The sequence below is a fragment of the Dipodomys spectabilis genome, unplaced genomic scaffold (genome assembly GCF_019054845.1).
Source record: "Dipodomys spectabilis isolate Male_0828 unplaced genomic scaffold, ASM1905484v1 ptg000325l, whole genome shotgun sequence".
Taxonomy (NCBI): Eukaryota; Metazoa; Chordata; class Mammalia; order Rodentia; family Heteromyidae; genus Dipodomys; species Dipodomys spectabilis.
Genome location: NW_024871002.1, coordinates 860,170 through 879,140, shown reverse-complemented (window position 1 = coordinate 879,140; position 18,971 = coordinate 860,170). Strand labels below are relative to the sequence as shown.

At 38.8% G+C, this 18,971-nt stretch overlaps 1 protein-coding gene across 1 annotated transcript in view; it reads right to left on the bottom strand.

The window, feature by feature from the left end:
- Positions 1–18,660, bottom strand: part of Kiaa1210 (KIAA1210 ortholog) — a 39,244-nt gene extending 20,584 nt beyond the window's left edge. The window contains exons 1-6 of the mRNA XM_042702508.1: positions 18,600–18,660; positions 12,906–13,071; positions 7,427–7,550; positions 7,065–7,100; positions 6,134–6,304; positions 2,365–2,517 (exon numbers count right to left, since the gene is read on the bottom strand). Coding sequence (XP_042558442.1) covers positions 2,365–2,517; positions 6,134–6,304; positions 7,065–7,100; positions 7,427–7,550; positions 12,906–13,071; positions 18,600–18,660 — 711 coding nt within the window. The remainder of the gene's footprint in view (positions 1–2,364; positions 2,518–6,133; positions 6,305–7,064; positions 7,101–7,426; positions 7,551–12,905; positions 13,072–18,599) is intronic.
- Positions 18,661–18,971: the final 311 nt, after the last annotated feature.

The following is an 18,971-nucleotide window of genomic DNA, read 5'->3' as shown; positions in this document are numbered from 1 at the left end:
TATAGCATTCAAAAAACACATATCTTATAAGGGTCTTGTATCCAGAATATATAGAGAACACTTACAAGTAAACAACAAAAGGATAAACAATCCAATTAATAAATGGCCAAAGGACTTGTATAGAAATGTCTCCAAAGATACATAAATGGCTAACATCATTTCCTAAGGACACACAAATCAAAAGCACATTTAAATACTGCTTCACGTTCATTATCCTGACTAAATTTTTCAAAAAAGAAAACAAATATTAGCTATGATGTGGAGAGATCAGAGCCCTCATATATTGCTGGTAGAAAGATAAAGTCATGTAACTACTAGGGAAACAGTTAGGTTCTTCAAGAAGTTAAACATACAGTTACCATATGAACCACCAATTGCACTTGTAGATATATACCCAGAAGAAATTAAAACAAATGGTCAACCAAAAAATGTTATATGAATGTTCCTAATAGCCTAATAGTACTGCTATGATAGCCAAAAAGTGATGCGATGCAAGTGTCAATCAATGGATAAATAAGTAAACAAAATGTGGTACATCTATACAATGAAGTATAATTCAGCTATAAACAAGACTGAAGTTCAGATACATGCTACAGCATGGGTGAACCTCAAAAACATCATCTTAAGTGAAAAAAAACTGAGCATAAAAGGTCATACATTGTATGATTCTATTTACATGAAATATAAAGAATAGTAAAATTCAGAGAAAACAAATAATTTTTAGAGGCTAATGAGAAAATGGTGAGTCACCATAGGTACTAGGTTCCTATTTTGGAGATCCAGACAAGTTCCAAGACAAGGTAATGGTGATAACTATAGAACATTTTGTGTGTGTGTGTGTGTGTGTGTGTGTGTGTGTGTGTGTGTGTGTGTGTATCTAGCTAGCTAGCTAGCTATTTCTCCAATGCCACTCAATTACATACTTTGAAATGGCTAAAATGATAAAATTTAGGCTATCTGTATTTTCTCACAAAAATATTATGTAATTTGATCCTTCTGCCAATTTAGACTATCCATCATAATTCCTCTGATTTAGTGGCATTCTGCAGGAAACATTTATCATCATAGCCCACATCCAGAAATTAATGAGCAACATCTACCTACTTCCAGTCTGTGCTTTACCTTTGTTTCTACCCTAATTTTTTACATAAATAATTGAAGGCTGCTGCTCTTCATAAGATCATTTGACATCAAAAATAGAGTTTTGTTCAGATTGGCCAATTGTTTTCATTATAAATTATGTCTTTTTCCCTTTTTAGTTCCCAAAGGAGATGACTCTAAACTTTGTCATTCTACAAACCCTTTGAAGCTCAATAGTTAAACACACACTAATTTGAGAATGGAAATGATGATAGAGGCACAATGATTTAATTTTCCAATTGTTCATGGGTATTATTTTGGTTGACATACCTAAACAAGAAAGACCTACATGTTCCCTCTCATATATGAACTGATTTCTCAGTTCATAGGATATGTGGCTATTGAATAATACTAAATAATACCAAATAATAAACAATACTAAATACATTTTTGGATTTGGAAGTACAGGGGATTTGCTTCTGTTATTTTTATTTTATTTTATTTTATTCTTTTTATTTTATTTTCACAAAACACCTGAACACATCTATATAATATCATTTATTTATAAAGAATACATATTATATGTAATATAATATAAAGAATACATATAATATTATAATATAATATAATATGAATATAATAAATCATACAAAGCATATTATTAAATTATATTATTAAATAAAATACTAATATAACAAATAATATAATTATATAAATAATAGTTATTTCCTCTATTACTTGTAAATTAAAATGGTAATGGTTTGTAGAATGAGTGAAAAAAATGTAAACCACTATGTAAATCAAAAGGTCAAGAATGGCTGCATTTTTCCACAAACAAATAACCACTTTAGATTCCTCTAGTGTTGAGCTACAGCAAGAAAAAAAGGAACATAAAGCCTGGTGTGGCAGTGCATGTCTATAATCCCAAGTACTGAGGAAGCTGAGCTAGGAAGATCCTGAGTTTTAAAACAGCCTGGGTGGGCTGGGAAGGTGGCTCAGTGGTAGAGCGCTTGCCTTGCATGCATGAGGCCCTGGGTTCGATTCCTTAGCACCACATACGCAAAAAGAATAAAAGCCAGAAGTGGCACTGTGGCTCAAGTGGTAGAGCGCTAGCCTTGAGCTGAAGAGCTGAGGGACAGCGCCCAGGCCCAGAGTTACAAAAAAAAATTTTTTAAACAGCCTGGGCTACACAGCAAGACCTCTGTAAAAAGATGAGAGCATGAAGAGTAATAATGGCCAACAGGCAACCATCCTCCAACCTTTGCTAGAGGAAAGGGTTAATACCTTCTTTAGTGAAATCTTGTTTGATAACTGCTTCTTTTGTAGGTTCTTAGACATGTCATTATCGATGAGGGTTTCTTCCAATTTCCTAGACGTTGTGCCAGATTGGATACGAGCTGGGCTGAAAGTGGTGTTACATGGGTGCTGTGGTGAGACCTGTCAAGGGGAGAATAGAAGGAAAATATTAAAACTGTGTGCTTTCTGCCAAGCTACTGGTTTGCACGTGTTCCTTAATTGGTGAAGGATTAAGAACCTAAAAAGAATATATGCACCCAGGAAAGAATCTCCTACCACCTTGCATTTACCTCTAGTACTTACTTAAACTAAAGACAAATGGCCTTGCTTTACTCTCTGCACTGCTGCACGCATTTGCCGATCTCTAAACGATGTATTGGTCTGATCACACAAGAATTCTGATTATCTCCTTACTGATGCTAACTCCAAATATTGCTTGTTTCCAGCTTTTGTTTTACTTTGGGCCATGTTTTCAAAGGCTTGGTTCTTACAGAGGTGAGTAATCTATGAGTTATGCTCTAGGATTGACATCCGAACTACAACTCTTGCTCCTTTTGCTTGTCTTAATCTTAACAAAGTTTACTTTTTTTTAAGAAAAGATACAGGTTGAAAAGTGGTCAGTGGTAGAGTGCTCACTTACCTAGTATGTACAAGGCCCTGGATTCCATCCTCAGCCCCAAGAAAAGATGGAAGGAAGGAAGGAAGGAAGGAAGGAAGGAAGGAAGGAAGGAAGGAAGGAAGGAAGGAAGGAAGGAAGGAAGGAAGGAAGGAAGGAAGGAAGGAAGGAAGGAAGGAAGGGAAGAGAAGGGAAGCTTTGGAAGGGAAGGGAAGCTTCGGAAGGGAGGGAGGGAGGGAGGGAGGGGGTAGGAGGGAGGGAAGGAATAGGCTTTGATCTCTGCAAAGTTCCTCTTGATGGGGATCAGAATTCCTCATCTTCACTTCATAAGCATCTACAATGTGTTACACCTGTTTCCAGGAATGAGGTCCACAATGAACAAAACAAGAACTTTTCTTTTATGCAACTGATATGGTTCTGTTGTAGGCTCTGCTTGGCTCAAGACACATAGACTTCACATACTGCAGCCAAAGAAAAAGAGCTGCAAATGGAGGCTGGTGTGACAGGGTTTTGCTGCTGGGGTATTACTGACTAGGATTTCTAGTTCCCCCTTCTTGCTACCAGACTCCATTGGGGACTGGAGAGGAGGCCAGTTCAACCATTCCCAACTCTAGCCCTAGTCAATTATCCCCAAATCCATCCCCAATAATGACTACAAATAATGAGAAGTCACTTTTACCTGGAGCATACAATGTGCCAGATAGGAAAAAACACTCCATAAATATCTCATTTACACCTCACATGTTTGAGAGGTTTTTTGAAAACTAAATTTGAGAGCTGATGCAACTGGTTTTAATCCTTCCAGTGGTAGAATAAGCATTTCAAGGATCTGCCCAGCTTTATAGCCTGTGTTCTTAACCACCATGTACTCTTGTCTCCTAACTGTAAAGCCCAGGAAAGAGAGATCACAGACTGAAGACCAAGTTGGAGAACTTTAAAGGCAATAACCAGAACATATGGTGTGCCTGACACTTTAAGAAAGGTCACTGGAGCCAGGCATCAGAAAACCAGAAGCAGTGGTTCAAGTGGTAGAACTCAGGGACAGCACCTAGGCCCCAAGTTCAAGACCCATGACCAACAAAAAAAAAAGGAAAAAGAAATGTCACAGGGCCAGTGTTGGGCCTGAGAGCAATAAGAGAAATGGCTTTCCAGTCTTCGTTTCTTCCTTCCTTTCTTTCTTTGGTCCAGTCCTGGGACTTGAACTCAGGGCCTGAGTCCTGTCCTTGAGCTATTGTGCTCAAGGCTAGCACTCTCCCACTTCCAGCTTTTTGGTAGTTAATTGGAGATCACAATCTCATGGACTTTCCTGCCTTGGTTGGCTTTGAACCATGACCCTAATATGTCAGCCCCCTGAGTAGCTAGGATTACAGGCATGAGCCACTAGCACCCAGCATGCCTTGGTTTCTTTTTCTTTTTCTTTCTTTTTTTTTTTTTTTGTCCGTCATGGGGCTTGAACTCTGGGCCTGGGCGCTGTCCCTCAGCTCTTCAGCTCAAGGCGAGCACTCTACCACTTGAGCCACAGCGCTACCTCCAGTTTTCTGGTGGTTTATTGGAGATAAGAGTCTCATGGACTTTCCTGCCCAGGCTGATTTTGAACCACAATCCTCAGATCTCACTCAGCCTGAGTGATGATGACAGGCGTGAGCCGCCCGCGCCCAGCCAAGTCTTGGTTTCTTAAATGACTGAATTCAATTTGATTCAACAGCAGGAAGATGCTAATAATACACTGTTAAATCTTAATCATTTGTGCTTAAAAAGAACATGAAATGCCTTAGAGATTAATTTAGGCACATATTCCTAACATTTCAGACAGGACATCAGGTGATTGTCTAGTAGAAAATAAAATTGACCCCGTCTCAATATTTCAGACATAGCAGTATATCTAAATTTCATCTCACAATCTTTCAGTTGTTTTGACACTTATAGGGAATTAAAATCCTGTCTCATGGGGCTGAGAAGGTGGCTCAGTGGTAGAGTGCTTGCCTTGCATGCCTGAGGCCCTGGGTTCCATTCCTCAGCACCACATAAAAAAAAAAAGCCGGAAGTGGTGCTGTGGCTCAAGTGGTAGAGCGGTAGCCTTGAGCTGAAGAGCTGAGGGACAGTGCCCAGGCCCAGGGTTCAGGCCCCACGACTGGACCCCAAAAAAATAAAGTAAAATAAAATCCTGCCTCAAGGGAGCCAGTCATGGACCAATTCCACACTTGCTCCAGGTTCTATGCAGCACTGGGTATCAGGAACCTGTTTTATTTCTGTTTTCTGGCAACGTCTAGCTATGTAATCCAAGTGGACTCATGATCTTCCTGCCTCTGCATCTTGACTTCTGGCATTACAGACATGCACTATTACCACATATAGGACCCTTGACATAATACTATCAACTATTGTTCATTTAATACTATCAACTATCCTGCATTTAGGGTCATCACCTGGCATTCAAAGGATGTTTTCCACATGAAGTCAATCTGGGTTTGATGGTTCAGAATTTATTAACACCCTATGCTGTCTTCAGCCTTGTTCCCCAAGGGAAGGCCTATAGGACCAGGCTAAAGGTATTAGGTAGTCACCCAAACAGCATTTGAGGAAACTTATCTTTGGACTATTGTAATTTCCCCTCATTCTTTTCATTGTGAGAAGCAATATTCCTAGTACACTAGCATCAATTTTCACAAAACTTAACCTTTCTTTGTCATTTATGGGGCCTGAGTGTTGTCCTTAAACTCTTTGTGCTCAAGGGTAGCACTCTACCACTTGAGCCACAGCACCACTTCCAGCTTTCTCTGAGTAGTTTACTGGAGATAAAGAGTCTCACAGACTTTCCTGCCTAGGCTGGCTTTGAACCATGATCCTCAGGTCTCAGCCTTCTGAGTAGCTAGGAATACAGTCATGAGCCACCAGCACCCAGTTTAACCTTTTTTTTAATTATCATATATGTGTGCGTGTATATATATGTATATATACACATATGTATGTGTATATATATGAGCTTCTCAACTGTTGAGATTAAGATAGAGAAGGATCTTTCCCTGTTTCCAGGAAACAACTTCCTTCCCTGCAAATGTGAGAAATTACCTGTGGCACTTGGTTTGAAGCCACAAGGCCATAGCTATGGAGGCAAGTGAGAGCTAGTGTTAACATTCAAACCTGAAGACTGAAAACTTCCCAGATGTTACTTTTCCTTCTGTAGCACAAGAGAGCAACAATCTGCTGACTATAGATCCTGCTCTCCAGCCAAGGATCAACACATTTGGTGACTAGTTCAGTGTTTCCTTCTCTCTCCTTTATGGCTAATGGACTGAATACAACTTCTGTCCACTGTGCAGAAACCAGAGCACATCATATAGGAGTCTTAAGCAGATATGTCAGAAATAAGCATCACTTTTTGGCAAGGGCAAAATAATTAGCTCTCCGGTAGGGAAGGGTCTCCTCCTGTGTAGCCTTCCTAGTTCTTCAATAGCCTTTGAACAGAATCTCATCAAAAGTTCAGAGCAGGAAGAGGCAGCTTCTGTTAATATCTGAATCTGAGTTCCAGAAGAGTAGACTGACAAATGCATTATGCATGCTCTTCGTAAGTTTAGGATTCACTGGAGGTAAGGCATTATCCTATGGACATGCTGCATTTTACTGGGAATGTAGCTGTCCGTTGTTCAGATAGACACAAAAGAACTGAACCTCTTAGAAACTGGAGTAGTGGAAAGATTTTAAGGCTAACATACCTGAGTCAAATTTCCAAGTCTACAACTTATGTTACTTAGGTGAGCTTGGACAATTCTTTAACCTTTCCAAGTCTTCATTCAGTTCTCACAAAACAACTCCTTGGAGAGGGTAGATATTACTGATATACCTATTGTAGATGAGGAAATGAAGGCTCAGAGAGATTAAGCAACTAGCCTAGGGTCGTGCAGAGCAAGGATCCAAGCACGGGTCTATCTGTCTAACTTAGCTGCCCATGCTCTGAATCATTACGCTCTATTACCTCAGTAATCTTGGAGCCTCCAACCCAGATTCCATCTCTGGGTAAATATATAGCTTCATATATATATATATATATAGCTTCATATATATAGTATCAGACACCATCTGTAGGCAGAGTTCTGGAAACAAGAGATTTCTGTGGAAGAGAAGCACTTGGGGGTTGGTTTGCTAGGACATAAATAGAGGGTTGTCAGTGCTAAAATAATGAGAGCATTCTTATGGTATGTTAGGAGATGTCAACAAAGTAATACCAGCCAAAACTCTGTTTGACAACTAAGCAAGCACATTTTTTGTTGTTTAATGTGTATGACAGCCCTGTGGAGTAGAACCAACTGACAAGCAGAGCAAAAATTTTCCCTACTTTTTTTTTGGGGGGGGGGTGAGCGGGTGCAGCAGGATAGGATGAGGAAATGGAAGAAGAGTAGTAGTTCAATCAGACACTAATGCTCAGGTCACTATTACCTCCAGAGGTCTGCCTCTCTGGACTTCCACTGGGGAGCATTGCTTTGTTGGTCTTTCAGATGCAGGATCCAACATGAAGATGCTATCGTGAGATAAGGCTTTGTTCCCCATGCTGCTCCTAGACCTGGACAAATAGGAACGCTATTGTAAAAATTATCCCAATGGATATAAAAATTGAATGTCTATTCAAAATGCTGCTCACCATAGGCAATTCAGGGGGAATATGAAAATGCCTATGTACTGACACAGAAAGCTGTCCATGAAATGTAAAGTGAAAAAATAAAGTATGGGCCCATTTACTATATACATAAGCGGTACATGCAGATATAGCTTATGGTCAAAGACAGGAAGTCTAGAAAAATATCCACAAAATTGTTAGTGGTGGTTTGCTCTGAGAAATGGCACCATAGACAGGAGGGATATTTTAATTGTATGCTTTATATACTCTTTTTTATTTTAAGATTTTTTGTTGTGAAAATACCGTACAGAGGGGTTACAATTACATGAGCAAGGTAATGAGTACATTTCTTATCAAGCATTGTAGCCTCCTCCTTTGTTTCCCCTTCCCATCCCTTCCTATCTCCTCCCCACCCCCACCCCCACCCAGCGCCAAAGTTGTAAAGTTCGTTTTTCTACATAACGTCTTGTACATCTCATTGTTGCAATGGGTCCACCTGTATCCCTATTTAAACAAAGTTTTTTCCCTTCCCCTCCACAAACTTACATACTCTTGTATAATTTTAATTTTTAACATGATAAACATGTTCTTTGTATAAGATATGGTCTATTTACCATTCGATTCACCTATTTAAAGTATATAATAGTGGCATCCTGTGGGATAGAAGGGTTATTGAAGACTTTTCATGTATACTTTTTTCCTTTTGTGTTTCTATTTTTTTGTTTTGTTTTGTTTGCCAGCTTGAACTCTGGGCCTGGGTGCTGTCCCCAAAATTCCTTTTCTCAAGGCTAGCACTCTACCACTTGAGCCACAGTACCACTTCTGGCTTTTTTGAGTATATTGAAAATAAACTGTGGGGAGAGAAAGAAAGAGAGAGAGAGAGAGACAGACAGACAGACAGACAGACAGGCAGGCAGGCAGACAGACAGACAGACACAGAGACAGAGACAGACAGAGACAGAGACAGAGACAGACAGAGACAGAGACAGACAGAGAGAAAGAGATAGAGACAGAGATTTTAATCACAGGGAGAATACCTAAAAAATACAACTTAGGGGTCTGAAGAAGATCTCCCTCAACCTCAGTTTCATGCTTAATGTGCCAGAGCAGAAACCCTGGAGGGGGTCACTAAGAAGTTAGGGAGGGAGATGAACATTTTCACCCGGTCTGTACAATAGAACTAGTATCTATTTCCCAGATTGTTATGGTGTGTCTGATGGAAGGAACAAATGCTATTCCTTCATTTTGATTTCTTAATGCATGCTTTATAATGTGCTGCTTTTGCTGAGATTGTTTTTGTCAGTTGTAGGGTTTGAACTCAGAGCCTGGACACTGTTCCTGAGCTTTTTTTTGCTCAAAGCTAGAGCTCTACCACTTTGAGCTTCAGCTCCACTTCTGTTATTTAGGTGGTTAATTGGATTTAAGAGTCTCATAGACTTTCCTGCCCAGGCTGGCTTTGAACCATGGTCTTCATATCTCAGCCTCCTGTGTAGCTAGGATTATAGGCGTGAGCCAGCCCTACCCAGCTGCAGTTCCCTTCTTATCTTGCCAATGACCATTCATGGTTTAGAACTATGTTGTTCAGTTTCCATGAGTTTGAGTATTTGAAGGGGTTTCTTTTACTGTTAACTTCTACTTTTTTAACTTCTACTTGTTTCCCATTATGTCTGACAGGATACAGGAGTTTATTTCAATTTCCTTGAATTTGAAACTTGCTTTAAGACTTAGTATGTGGTTTGTTTTAGAGAATATTATATGGGCTACTGAGAAAATGTGCATTGTACAGCTCTTGAAGAAAATATATGTGTATAAATATGTATATGGTATCTATCTATCTATCTATCTATCTATCTATCTATCTATCTATCTATCTATCTATCTATCTATCTATCTATCTATCTCTGTCTACCCCTGTTAGGTCCAGTTGGTCTATTGTCTTTCACATCTGAGATTTCTTTTTGAGTCTTCACCTGCTTGACCTGTCTATTGGTGAGAGTGGAGTGTTAGAGTCTCCAACTACCATATTGTTGGGAGCTATGTAAACTTTTTACTTTTGGTTTTGGTTGGTCGTGGGGCTTGAACTCTGGGCTTCGGTGCTCTCCCTGAGCTCTTCAGCTCAAGGCTAGCGCTCTACCGCTTGAGCCACAGAGCCACTTCTGGTTTTCTAGTGGTTTATTGGAGATAAGAGTCTCACGGACTTTCTTGCCCGGGCTGGCTTTGAACGGCGATCCTCAGATCTCAGCCTCCTGAGTAGCTAGGATTATAGGCGTGAGCCACCGGCGCCCGGCTTGCTATGTAAACTTTTTAAGTCCAAGAGTGTTAGTTTAACAAAGTCGAGTGCTCATGCATTTGGTGAACATATGTAAAGAATTGTTGTTTTCATTATGGAAAGTTATCTTTATTACATGAAGTGGCCTCTTTGTCTCTTCTTACTAACTTGTATTGAAAATCTACTTTGCCAGATACAAGGATAGCTACTTCTACCTTCTTGTGAATTCCATTGTCTGGAAGATTTGTTTTCAGGTAAGTATCTTTAATTTCAGATAAGTATCTCTCTTGTAGGCAACAGATGGTTGGATCTTGCCTTTTGATCCGACTCACCAATCTATGTCTTTTGATCAGAGAACTGAGTTCATTAATACTGAGTATTAAATTGATAGGTGTGTAGCTGTTCCTACTATTTTTTATTTTAGTGTTGCTTCCTTTCCTGCTCTGTCTATGCTTATCTATACATGTGGTAGGATTTGTTTATGTTACTTCTTTCAGGTTTATGTTGGTCTTCCTGTGTGCTGGATGTCAGAGTATCTTTTCTAGTACTGGAATAGTGGTGATACACGTAGGTTTTGTTTGTCATAGAATGTTTTTATTTGTACTTCTTTTATAAATGATAGGTCTACTGGGTAGAATATTCAAGGTTGGCAATTATTGAATTTTAGTCCTTGGAAAACCTCATTCCAAGCCCTCCTTGTTTGTAAGATTTCTGTTGAGAAATCTGATATTATTCTGACAGACTGATCTTTGTAGATTAGATATTTCCCCCTTACAGCCTTCAGTGTTTTTCCTTGGTAGAGAAGTTATATTCTCATCAGGTCTGTTAGGTGTTCTAAATACCCTTTACCCAAATTGGCTTCTCTTTTTCAGGATTTGAGAGGCTTTTTGCTATTCCTTTATCAAATATGTTTCCCATGCTATTAGTTAACATCTCTTCCCCTTCTGAACCCTCCATGATGCTCAAATTAGGTCATTTAGTGAAGACCTCATTTTTTTTCATATTTCTTTGTATTTTCTTCTAGTTTTTCTACTATGTCTAAAGTTTTTCTAATACATCTAATCTATCTTCAGGTCTTGAAATTCTGTCTTCTGTGTTGCCCATTATTCTGAAGAGGCTATCCATTTTATTTTTTTAATATCCTAAATTTGAATTTGATTTGTTTTCTAGATTTCTATCTCTTTTTTTTAATGTTCTTTTCAATATCTTTATTTCACTTGTTTGTTTACATGCATTTTATTTGAACTCTTGTATTTAGTAATTTGGGGAATTTTAAAATTGAATTTCACTTGAAGTTTTCTCTTCTGATGATGTCTTTGGTTCAATTTTTCTGCCAGTCCTAGAACTTGAACTCAGGGCTTAGGCACTGTCTCTGAGCTTCTTTTGCTCAAGGTTAGCACTCTATCACTTGAGACTTCCGGCTTTTTTTGTTTATGTGGTACCAAGAACTCGAACCCAGGGCTTCATGCATGCTAGGTGAGCACTCTGTCACTAAACCACATTCCCTGATTCAAATTTTTTGAACTAAAAATATGTTATTAGCCAGTTATTTGTGACTCACAACTGTAAACCTAGCTACTCAGCAGGCTGAGATCTGAGGATTATGGATTGAAGCCATCCTGGGTAGGAAAGTCTATGAGACTCTTATTTCCAATTAACCACCCAAAAACCAGAAATGAAACTGTAGCTCAAGTGATAGAACACTAGCCTTGAGCAAAAGAGCTCAGAAACAGTTCCCAGGACCCCTGAGTTCAAGCCCCAGGACTAGCATACTCTCTCTATATATGTATATAATTATTTATACATAATTATAATTATGTATATATAATTACATATGCATAATTCCTGTGTTCCAAATGGAGTTTTTTGTGCTTTTAGCCTTTCCTTTGGTTCTGTTTCCTCTAATTTGACTCATCACACAATAGTGATAAACCTAATTCTATTCCTAAGCAGAAGATATATGTAAGTAGGTATAGCAAACTGAAGGAGTAGAGTGATGGGTGGTACATAAGATGACTTTGTAAATAGGGAAGATACACCATAGAATCTTTGTGTGAAAAGGGGAAAATAGTGAATGAAAGTCATCTATAGCTGGGCAGATCCTTGATACCTGACAAATCAAAAAATATGAATAATATGAATATATATGAATAATATAAATATAATATAATAATAATATGAATCACAAAAATATGAATAAGGGTGGCAGTGGTGGCTGCAAAACACCCTCTCTGTGACCACTTCTAGCATTTGTCTCCATGTAGCATGGAAGGAGAGGGACTGGAATGTTTTGCTTCTTTGTGTATTTTTACAGCAATATAATGAGTTTATTTTTTCTTGATGTTTTAAAAACCATTTATTTATGAACTATAATCACCTATTTTTCCATAGGGCAGAGCATATGGTTATAACAAGAATAAAAAAGCTTTTGAACGTCAGAAAGCTTCTCCAAAGTCAGCTATAATGATTGGAGAATATGTACATCATCAATCTGTGATTAAATTTCTCCTAACAATGTGGCATATGTTTATACATCCACCGATCCCAAACCCAGATAGATGGCTTTAATGTCTGAGACTTTATTCACTCATTATGAGATCTAGCATATCTGTAATCTAGGGCCTGGTTGGCAAACAACACCCAGTCTTCAGAATGATGTAGGTCATCCCCACTGCATGAAACAGACCTGCTAGCTTTTCATTAGCAGTAGATGCCATGTCTCCAGTTATGACAGGATGGCTTCCTTGATCCATCCCCACCCTCTACCCTGGTGCTTTGGGGGAAGGAGGTGTGTATTTGCTGTGTTCCATCCCACTGAGCCACACAGCCAAGAAAATAAACACATACCTAGTACATGAAGATCTCTGAACATAACTGTCTTGGTAATGGCTTCGAGCCATATGCATTGAGGTAGAAAGGATGGAAGTTCCTGACACCAAAGGCCCATTGGTCATTTGGCTGCCAAGGGTGGACCTAAATCTAGTTATATGTCCTTGCCCTGGGCCCACCCTCTGCACTCCATATGAGCTTACCTAAGTTCAATTTGTTGACCTTCCTGAATTGGCTTCAGTGAAGTCATAATGTTGCTACTGGATAAGCTTGGCTTTAGTGCTTTCCCTCCTTGAGTGTCATCAGAACTTTTTTTCTTCTTCTTACCAAAAAAATTCTTGAAGACTCGAAATTTGGATTTTTTCTTTCCTGAAAGTTAAGAAGTGAAAGTGAGACAGAGGGTTATGGAGGAAGGGGAGGTACATGGGGCTCAGGGGTAGGGGAAAGAGGGCCTTCATGACACGAATGAGAACCGTGGTCTCAGGTGCCTTACAGATCGTTAAATGCTCTTAAAGATTGCTTTGGCTTTCTTTAGTTTCCAACTAAACACACTATATGGCTTCATTAGAACTCAGTAGAAAAGGAATATATCTATATCTATATATCTTCTCCTTTTCAGTTGTTAGTTATTATTGTTTTCACATGCAATGAGTGACCAACACAGAAGTGGCATTACAATAGTCTGCTCTCTGGAAGACCACCTTGGTATGACAAAGGCTGTACTGGCAGTGAAAGACCCAGCCAATATGGCAGCTATTATGGCAGGTGTGTGCTGGTTCAGTGTCTAAACACTCTGGAATCTTGGAATTGAATGTGATATGGCTTAGCTCCATGACCTTACTATGGGAGAAGCACTCAACTTCTCTACCACTCTGTGGGAAAATGAAGAGACTGCACTCGATCATTATCTCTCAAAGTGTTTTCTGAGGGATGCTCCTACATTCTCTTACATGAAAAGGGGATCAATGTAGGAGATGTGGATTAGACAATAGTCTGCTTTCCAACAAGATGTTTGGGAGGCTTTTGTATGCTTATATGTATGGTAGAACTCCATAAATTGGGTAACAAGAGCATCTTCTCAATGCACATGAGAAAAGTATTTGGCAACACACATTGGGAAATACTACATACAGTTCTACTTAGCTCTGACTGTCATGATCTCTGGGTGCTGATTTGTCCTAGGCTTACCTAGTAAAGAAGGTCTCTAAATTTCAAAACCTGTTATTAACTAGTTTCCCATTAATCTAACCTTGTCTGTCTTTTCTCCAGACACTAAAAAATTTGTCTAATAGGACCACATTTTCCATCTTAATGTTCTTTATTTCATTCCTTCATTCTTTCATTTGTTCATTCACTCCCTCAACCACTCCAAGTATTTAAGGACAAGTACTTCCTAAGTTCTGGGTATCAATAAGAAAAGAATTAGATACAGATATAATTCTATTTATGTTAATTAGAAACAGTGCCATATCTAGAATGAACTCTGAAGTCTACATGATTAGATCACAAGGCTGTTGGATTGCCAATTGCTGCTTAAGTAATTTGTGTTTTTGATCACTTAGGCAATTACTTATCTACTAGGATGTTCCTGTATAAAGGATCTTGGTTGTAAATTCATCTTTCCCCATGTTCACTTCTTTTTTTTCCAGAAAAAGATCACACTAATTTGTTTAATAATACATTAAAGTATTTTAAATAATGTTCAGTTTCCACAGAGTGACTGTCAGGATTCCATATGAAGGTTCTTGGAAGTTTACAGCAGAGTAGAATGACTCTAAAAGAATCCCTATTTTGTTTTTTGACCCTCTCTCTTTATCTCTCTACTCCCAAATAATTTTTACAACCCATAAAGTTGTGAGGTTTCTGTATTAAATTCTGAGTAATCAAAATTTGTTTGGTGCTAGAAAATGTTTAGCAATTAACCCTTGAGATAATGCATGATTTGTATTATTTGCCAATTCATGTAGTATAAATACTCCCATGATGGACAATTTGAAGCTACAATATGATTTGGGGGAAGAGATGTATAGTAAGTCTCCCAGGCCAGTTAGAGTCAGCTCCAATGTACCATTCAACCATTCCTGCCCAGTGAGAGAGATCTTTTCACAAATAGGAGAAAATGTGGTATATTTTAGCCTTTGGAGGTACTGCCTGTTTGTGAGTTGTTGTTGTTGTTGTTGTTGTTTTTGTTGGTTGGTTGTAGTGTTTGAGCTCAGGCCTGGGCACTGTTCCTGAGATTTTTCACTCAAAGCTAGTGCTCTACCACTTTGAACCACAGTGCCGCTTCCAGTTTTCTGGTGGTTAGTTGCAGATAAGAGTCTCATGGACTTTCCTGCTCAAGCTCAGATCTCAGCCTCCTATGAGTAGTTAGGGTTACAGGCCTGGGCCACCAGAGACCTGGCTGTACTGCCGTTTTTGAATGAGATTTATGGATTCTTGAAGGGTGAGTGTCCTGTCATCTCTGAAGGGGGAACAGCTACATGCTCAGAACGTAGCATAAAGAATGTTACAAACATCCACCATCTTTAGAAACATAGTGACTTTCATTTATTCTTGCTTCAAAATCCCAAAATAGGGTGAACAAATGCAGGTACTCACTAGACAATACGTTGAAAATGAACTATACAACTTGTGGGTGGGGACAGGAGGGAAACGCTGGGAGAGAGTGAAGGAAGGGGTGACATTATCCAAAAAGAAAAAATGTACTTATTACCTGTCATGTAACTATAATTTCCTTTGTGCATTACCTTTATGATAACAATAAAAAATACATTTTAAGAAATCTCAGAATGGAAGGGAAGAAGGCAAGGGGAGGGAGATATGTTGGGGCTGCAAGCCTGCTTCTTAGCACTAGCCAAGACAAGGACAGGAGAATCCGCAAGTGGTAATTACATTTGTAACACAATCTATAACACTGACTAGCCCAAGACAAACATTTCCAATAAATTCTTCAAGCTATGAAGGCAAACTTACCAAACATAATCATTGCATGAGCAGACAAAAATTCTATACTCACATAATTTATGGTTCTAAATGAACAAAATGGCTAGCTATTTTAGAACCGGAACAGGTGCTACAATTTACATATGCTTAGATTCCAATTATCTTTCAAATTCTTATCACTTACTGGGCAGAAACATCAACTTAGTTTCTTATAAGGATTCAAAATTTCTTTTTGTTTAGGATTCAAAATTTCTTAAGCAGCAATTTACATTTCTTTCAATCAGGGACACTAGAGGAAAAGAATGGAAACATTCTACCCTGTGAGATGGCTCTGAATATGGTAGCCATACAGCTCTGTGAGCAGGTAATGAGGAGGACCCTAAGGGAAGGTAACTGACAAATGTGGTGGGTTGGATGTGCATTAATCAGAAAAACAGCTTTTTAAGCTACATGTAACCTTAGAGAGCAACCCATTGCCAGACTTCCAATGTTAGCTGCAAGAGCCCCAGTCTTCAGCTAACTCTTTTATTGCTCTGCTGGAAATGGAACCCAGGGGGCATTACACATACTGTAGAAGTAGTCAACCACTGAGTGACATCCCCAAACTCTTCAGCCTGTTTTTGATTAGGACATTTCCCTACCCTCAATTGTAACACGTCCCTATGTATGGAGATAGACTGGATCTCAGGCCTGGGAGTGATACACCATCCTCATGCTATGTTGTTTTCCTAATCCTAATAGAAACCATGATGTTTGCCATAAATTTGCTTTGTAGGCTTCCTTTTGTTCTGGAGTTTTTTTTTTTAATTTATTGGCAGCAAAGCCCTGCACAGGCTGACATTAAAAGCGATTAAAAGCACAAAGGATACATAGGCATTAACAATTAAGGAAGGGTTAAAAAAAAAACCATGTTTATACCTAGCAATGTGTATATAGATTGCCCATGTCACCATAAGAGATCACAATTGTAGCCAGAGAACAGAGCCAGGAGCTGTCAGCTATTTAGACTTCTAGCACAAAGACATTCATTTCCCTGTGTAAGCCCAAGAACTACACATTTCCAAACAGCAAAGTAGCTTTCAATATCACCATCCAATGAGGGCCTGTCAGGTGTGTGGCATGTCGCAAAAGAGCCAATTGAAGGCATTGTTCCTTGCCCCCCAACTCCCATTCCAGAAAAAAACCGTGGCTAAAGCCTATGAAGAAATTGCGGCTTCTGGCTTATATCTTCATGTATCCATCATGCACACAGGAAGATCATCTCCTCTGGGTTGAACTTAGATTTTCAAATGTATAACATAAAACTGAGTGTAGCCAGGCGCTGGTGGCTCATACCTATAATCCTAGCTACTGAGATCTGAGGATCAAAGTTCAAAACTAACCTGGACAGGAAAGTCCTTGAGACTCTTATCTCCAATTAATCACAGAAAAAGCCAGCCAGAAGTGGCGCTGCAGTTCAAGTGGTAGATTGCTAGCCTTGAGCAAAAGGAACCTATGGACAGTGCCCACACCCAGAGTTCAAGCTCCAAGACTGGCAAAAAGCAATAATAAAACCCCAGTTGAGTGTAGTAGTACACACCCATAATCCAGGCCCTGGGAAGTAGAAACCAGAGAATCGTGAATTTGAGGCTAGTCCGGATTACATTACAGATACCCCAACTTAAAAAAAAAAAAAAGCTCAACACAATGATGACCTTGTTTGTACACGCTGCTGCTTGGATATAAAACATTCTTTTAATCTTTCTTTCCCTTTAGCCTCTCAACCACACTGCATAAGTCTAAAAACATCCCAAGCACAAACAACCCCTGAGAACAGAAAAAGGGCATTTCCTCACCACCACTCATCACCATGCACTGGACTTTCACCTTCTTTTGTTGGCATGTGTCTAACTCCTATTGGAAAAGATAGGTCATTTCATTTGGCAGTTGCACCTGCCTTGACAAGGAAGTCTCACCTTTAACTTCTTCAGTCATTCATTTCTTAAACATTTAAGTGGGTGTCTCTGAGCACAATACTAAGCAATGGTAATGCAGAGATGAGGACCCAAGCTTTGCCTTCAGGGGTCCACTAGCAATCTCAGCATCTCATACCCGCATATTCAGTGATGGCAAGCACCCAAGAAGTCATGAGGAGGGAGGTTCCTTTAGCTTTCTAGGCAAGCTCTTATGCACTACACACAACTAAAAAATACTCATATACACAAAAGAAAAGAAGAACCCAATTTTACTGTTCTGCCTTTAAGTAGATAGCTCATTTTATGTCTTATATACATTTCCTTTTGTATTGTGTGTTTTAAGAGAGGGTATTGAGGAGGTGAATATGGTCAAAAGACATCCTGTGCATGTATGAAAATGTCTTCATGAAGCCCATTATTGTATATAATTAATACACATGAATAATAATGAAGAAAACTTAAATCAGATATTATTTGTGATTTATATTTCTTTTTCTATTATCCCATTCACAGTCACCCATCACTCCTGGATAAATGCCACAATTAGGCATGAGTATTCATCTGAGTAAATTTTACAAACAGTTTGGTAAATTGAACCCATTGAATAGAAGCCAATGGGAGCATCATTTTATTTCTGCATCCTTTCTTTCCTATTCAAATGATAAATTCCTCCATTGGTTATAAACTTTGGTTGAATCTGTGAGATTATTGTCCCTTGTGATGGTTTTTTTTCTGATTGAGCAGAAATACCTCTGCCTTAGTGAGTAGTGAGTAGAATTCAGTAGTCACCTGCAGAGATTACAGGGCCTCAGAAAAAATGTGTAGACTATTAGAGGTTAGAGATAACAGAGAAGAGCTTAGAAAGATTAACAGTGCGTATGAATCTAAAGTTATTACAATTAAGTTGATAGGAACTTGTTTTCTTGAGAATTGGTTCTTTTTTTTCTAGGGGCCAAACACAGTATACATCTAGTTTCAAAGTTTTATTGGATTTCTTACCTTCATCACCCATGTCCAGAATTTCTTGACTACTGGATACTTCACTTACTGACTCGGCCATGGTGGAATCACTAAAACAATATACAAAGCAAGTCACAAAAATAATCATCACCACTGAACTCAAAGCTTTACACTTGCTAGACAGGTGCTCTGCCAATTGAACCATACTCCCAGCCTTTTATCATTTTTTGTCCATAATGCAATACAATCTTTTCACCCTTATTCTTCATCCTTCAGGTAGATTCTTAAATGATTCAAGACAAAATATACAAATGTAATTACCATTGGGAAGAATCATCCCCCCTCCAATTTTTTCTTACGTTTTAAAAATTAACATCAATTAGTTGTTGAAGAGGATTTCATTTTGACATG